Below are 6,230 nucleotides of genomic sequence, written 5' to 3'. Positions count from 1 at the left end.
AACTTTGATTAAATATTAAAAATTATATATTAAATATTAATATTAAGTATTAATATTAAATATTGACGTGTGTCTGTACATTGTACAATATTCTTTATGTTCATTTTCCTATGCTGATGTGTAAAGGAAAATGAACCTTGCCGTACCGCACTCTAGGAATATATGGTTTGCATAACATATTTACGCACTCCTACAGTATAAGTTACTGTAATGTACTTAAGGTTCATTATCTTTTACACGAAAATGAAAACAACGAAAATTGTTCCGATGGACTGCATATCCATATATGGAGGCGTGACCAGTTTTAAGGAAAATAATGAATAGGAAGAGCATTGTGAGATATGACCTTTTGCCCGAACAGCGAAGAATTCGGATAAAATAATATGAAATTCGAGAAACATACAATACCATGCGCTCATTCGGGAGCGACTATAAATGTTCATAGACTGGACAGTTTTCCAGTGTGTTTCCTTAAATAAATACATAGAAAAATACTTTTTCAGGTGAGTTAATTATTGCATATAATTTTACAAATCATTCCCTTCGTAGTTTTATTACAAGAGCCATCGGATAGTAATTTTTAATATCTGTAGCCATTTCTTTTCAGTTTCAGTTAATTTATAACTATCTAAAAAAAGGGTATGGTAACAATATTATTCTTTAAAAGATTATTTAAAATAAAGTGACATGCTTCGTTATTAAAAGAATATCATCAGATTCTATCAAATCACACTCAATATTTATGTTTAAATATTTAGGAACGTGAAATCTGGAACATAATGGAGTCTTGATTTGTCTCTACTCTTTCTAATTATAATACTGTTACCATATTGTTTTCGTTTTTCAGAGTAAAATTTAATTAAAATCAGTTTCGGCAGACTGAAAAAAACGTTAACAGTTACATTTTAAAAAATCACCAATAAGAGAAACAGTACATTAAGCTCCATATTTTAAAGTATTCAGGTCAAAAATACATACTACTAAATGAAATCCTCACCTGTATTTTAACTCATACTTACCTTATCAGAAGGCCCATCTCCTCAATAACCTGCTGCAGCATTCCAGTACGAATAATTCCTCCTTCGCAGAAACATTCACAGCAGACCTATTACTTACCGTTTGTAAAGACCTGAACTTTAAATTACTCTCTATTCCGTTCAAGCCAATGAAAGCAGCATTTTACTGCTGTGTGTCCGTAGGTTCACGCAACCAGAGTCATTATTGTTTAATTTCGGTTATTTACTTCTTACGATCGGAATCGCGAGATCTTACAATAATTGAAATTAATAGGTGTCTTCCTATTCAATGAATTTCAATTATTGTAATCCCACTTCAACACGGATCATGGAATTTCTGAATATCAACGCGAGATCTTGCCAACAATATTGAACTGTAGACGTTTCCTTAATTTCATGGATGAGCTACGATGACATAATATCAATGACAAGAGTAACACCATTCAATGACAGAAACGTCTGACGCTTGAAGAAAATACTATTAACACGACGATGCCAGCCACACTAGAAGTATGAAATATTTTACAACTTCGTCGTATTCCACAGCAACTAAAACGTACGTAATACAAGGAAGTTTCTCATGGAAATCGATGACTTCCACGACAATTTTCATGATAATGAAGTTTGCATCTTTGATGGTCCACTTTGGGAAGAGGGCCACAAATGCAAAAATTATACTTCTGAAAACATTGCAATGTATGAATACATAAATATATTAAAATATATAGAATACATAATATATAAGTATGTAACATATCAAATATGTTAAAAACTGAATTTACAACCACTTTTTAAATCATACATTGCAAGTATTTCAGAAGTATAATTTTGTACTTGTCACCCTCTTCTTCACAAGGTGCGATATATAAATGAATCAATTAAAATATACCGCAAGTAGACTGATGCGTATACCATCTAGAGACATGAAATTATTTTGGGTTTATGAGTTTCATTAGAACAGAAATACTTTTCGCTATTTATATGACTTACATTTCACATGGCATAAACCCAGAATAATATTTTGTCAATTTAATGGTTTAGTTATGTAAAATAAATATTTCTCTTCACTTTCCTCAACAACCTGCGATAATTCATGTTCAATAGAATGTAGATTTTAAAATATAGGTTAAAAGATCAACAGATAACTATTCTGAACGAAATATGAGCGTTAACCTCTGAAAACTGAACATAATTTCCAGTTCATGTTATTCCACATGCACATCACAGAAACTTATCGTCAATTTGTGCGATAAACGAGCATTCAGTATAATCGACTTTGCTTTCAAAGTAAAATCAGTGATTTGATTGATTTAGGTCAACTACATACTGATCTATGAATAAGCAAGCTGAACAGTAGATAAGTATAAACATATGATATTTTATTAACAAACTATACAGTATAGCACAAGGTGTCGTATTGTACACATCTAACACAATGAAATGGCACGTCAAACAGTTCTTTTGGCTTTGTCAACTCTGGTAACATTCAATAAGGATATTTACAAAGATCTCAATGTCACAAAGGCCTACCACAACAAGAGTTCTAACAAAAAGAAAATCGTCATTTCAACTCTCACGCAATATGGTGTTACAATTTAAGAAAAGCAGACGCAACTCAAAAATTAATTCGTGAATAGAACAAGGAATTAAATTATTGAAAAGTTAAGAACTATTTCCAGCTCTTTCAGTGCTAAAATTAATTTCGACTCTATTGCGACGGTACTGAGAAATACTATGTTTCTGAGATGCGTTTGTTTTTCGATAATTGTATTACGTTTCGAAATGTGAAAGACATGACTACGGGGAATGAATGATGATGGCGAGATTCCGCTAATATTTACAATAATATTATAAATAATGCTAACATTGTTAGTCTATTAACAACATATTAACCTACTCGTATTTTGACATACTTTTGTAACAGATTCAGGATTTTCTAGTCTTTGAAAAACTGTTTTCCATATTAGAACATTGCATCGCAAAAATCTAGAAATGCAAAATATTTGAGCGAAGTTACGAATGTGATATTTTTTTAAAAATTCTTCTGCTGTGTCATTCAGACAAGATTTCAAAACATTTAGAACAGTATGTGGTCAGTTAGTGCGAACTAAACCACTGATTTCAGTAAATGATACAGCAGATGATTTGAGATTATAGAAACACCACTTTTCGTGACAGAATGATGAAACCACTCCATTACATCGTACTGAATTTTTAAAAACGGAATTGAATTACATCATCGCATACTTCATACAACACACACCGATAATGGAAGAGTTATTTTGAACAGAAAATAGAGACTAACTCAATCTAAACTCAAAAAACATTAGAGATCAATAAATTATTACGTTAAGTAGACCATTATGAAACAACTATGTGAAAACTATCAGAAAATGTATCCAGGGTGCCAGGGAAAAATTAATTTTAGAAATTATATAAATAATGACTTTTGCATGTCATATCTGCCGAAAGAATATAGTCAGTTTATAGATACATATTTATTAAATATGCCATAGGAAATCACAAGTAAAAATCAGTTCTCAAAAATTGAATGGAGACATGCAATTATACCGAAGATAAAAAAAATCCTGCAGAAAGTTAGCAAAGTTATCGGAAATTCGACCTAGCACTCTAGATAGGTCTACCGTCTATTCTTAAGATACGAACATACGCGAGACTGATTGGAAGTTCCGGTAATAACTTACATTAAATAGATATGCGTTGTATGTGATTTTTTCCGCGACTATTTCAGGCTGAGTACATCCACTGTACTTAACGCTGTACGAACACACTAAAACAGCATGCGAACAAACTTACAAATATAAATCACAAAATTATTCTTTCAAATCTCATAAAACTGAAAAATTTAATAAAAACTTCTTTTTATCAATATTGAAGGGTATAAACAAACAACTTTTAAATATCACGTAGGCTATGCTTTTTCTACTTACATAATATCACCAGCACAGAAAATAGAGCCTATGTTTGTCTCTCATCTTTGGTAGCATCGCGACAAGGAGGAACAACACCGAAGCACTAGAAGATGACGGACACTGGTCTCCGTAGCTGGTCCAGGTCCAAGGCAGGTGCGTTGGAACTGCCAGTGTTGTCTCCTGGACTCGAACTGGGGCTGTACAAGAAGTGTGGAGGTGGTGGCTGGAAAAGTGCGCTCAGTGGTGGTGGAGGCGGCTGGAAGGACGACTTGTTGGCTGTCGGCGCCGCTGATGGGTACAGCGACGAGTAGAAAGAGCTGACAACTGCCGCGGCGGAAGATGCTGCTGATGAAGTGGTCTTAATACTGTCACTGCCCGACGTACCTAGAGGCGGACTTGATGCACTGGCCTGGCTCACTAACTTGGACAAGTGGACAGCATCGAACGCTGATCCGAAATAATGAGGCAGTGGAGGATAAGCCGCGCTTAGATGATCCAGAGGATGGTGGTGATGATGTGTTGCTCCTCCAGGAGCGGCGAAATACGGCGGTAACGGAAAACTTGGGAATCCGCCTCCAGACATTCCGGTAGCACATTTACCGCCTCCCTGATGGGCTTGAAGTGGAGACTTGGGCTTCCTACGTGGACGGTACTTGTAATCTGGATGCTCCTTCATATGCATTGCACGAAGACGCTTTGCCTCATCGATAAACGGTCTCTTCTCAGATTCAGATAACAATTTCCACTCCGCGCCAAGTCTCTTTGAAATTTCTGAATTGTGCATTTTAGGATTATCGAGTGCTATCTTGCGCCTTTGAATACGCGACCACACCATGAATGCGTTCATTGGCCTTTTAATATGCGGTTCAGAAACTTGAGACTGCATTCCTGTACTGTCGTTAGAATAATGGACACTATCCATGCTAGGCACGGTGAAACCATAGGCAGACGTAGACATAGCAGATGGCAAAGAAACGCACGCTGTGAATTCACGAAGCACACTGAGTGAAGTGTAGAGGCTCGCACGGCAGAGTAGAACAACCCGGCACCAAGGTGGCTAGCCCCGCCTTGGGGGTGGGGCTTGCAGGCGGAGCTACCTCCAGCCAATAGCAGAACACAACCACGCCCAGCCAGCCTATTGGCCTGCTCCAGGTATCTCACCTGTTCTTTTCTGTTCCTTTAAAGTAATCCCCCTCTACCGTCAGTTATTTTTATAATTTTTTTAGAGAATACGTCTTACGCACAATGGTCGTGTATACAAGAGTTTTCAAACAATTTAACTTCCCTGTGTGTATGTGAGTGAGAGGAAATTATCATTGTGATTTTACAAAATGTAAGTAGCTTACGTAGAAGACCAGTTGATTTATTAGCAAGGGAACATGATTATTGTGCTATTCCAAACACTCACACACGCCAATTGAAGGGGGAGTGGAGAGACGAAAGAAGCCGTAAAAAGAGAAATTGATAGCACAAGCTCTATGAACAGACACAAGAAAGCTTAATTCTCCTGCCACAGGGATTATTAGACCACAATAGCCACACACAAACTTCCTCTCTTTTTGTGATGAAACAAAACGTCTTACTCGAGCAGTAACTACTTAGGGTTATGTATTTCTGAAATACTCATTGAAAGAAGACCGTGTGATTTTCTTGATAAGGAGAGAAAAGCAATAAATTTAATGTAGTCTACTGTAGCTATGCACGACTGTTATGATTTAATTTCGAGCTCTAGCTGTCTTTAAAGTAGTAAGTCTTACTTAAAAGATTGTTGCTCAGCCAAATTGTTTGAAAAAAAAAATGCGTGGTCAGTGTTACACTTTTAATCATTAGTCGCACTTTCATTTTTAATTTTTTTTTAAATTTGAGCGCACAAATGTTTTTTATTTCGTCACACGTTTAAAATATTGCAACACTTAGATAAATTTGAAAGTGTACGGTACTCGGCTAGAGCTATTCTCTGTGTCCGGTGCTCCTTATGTAGGGCGTAGGGCCTACTGTAACCACATGAATATTTAAAACATTAACACAGGAATGTATGATTATAGACTATCTTTATTATTCATAGAGATGCTTGGGAGCATAATCCAATATTCCGTCATCTAAAACACATCATGCAATTTTCATGAGGGAAGTTGGATCTGTTTTACAAGTTATTAATATTTAACTCGTGTTATCGACGTAAGAAAATAGTTCTCCGGGTCAATCCTCCTAACCACATCTTTAAAAGCATAATTGTAAAGCGTATTAGATGGCGAAAGGAATAGAGGGAAATATTTTACGG

At 35.8% G+C, this 6,230-nt stretch overlaps 1 protein-coding gene across 1 annotated transcript; it reads right to left on the bottom strand.

The window, feature by feature from the left end:
- Positions 1-2,433: 2,433 nt before the first annotated feature.
- Positions 2,434-4,936, bottom strand: LOC136874223 (SOX domain-containing protein dichaete). The gene has a single exon (XM_067147866.2). The coding sequence runs from the start codon at positions 4,905-4,907 to the stop codon at positions 4,053-4,055; it is 855 nt and encodes a 284-aa protein (XP_067003967.1). The 5' UTR covers positions 4,908-4,936; the 3' UTR covers positions 2,434-4,052.
- Between the last annotated feature and the right edge of the window lie 1,294 nt (positions 4,937-6,230).

Source organism: Anabrus simplex, chromosome 1, assembly GCF_040414725.1.
Source record: "Anabrus simplex isolate iqAnaSimp1 chromosome 1, ASM4041472v1, whole genome shotgun sequence".
In the NCBI taxonomy this organism is placed as follows: domain Eukaryota; kingdom Metazoa; phylum Arthropoda; class Insecta; order Orthoptera; family Tettigoniidae; genus Anabrus; species Anabrus simplex.
This window is presented reverse-complemented; position numbering and strand designations above follow the sequence as displayed.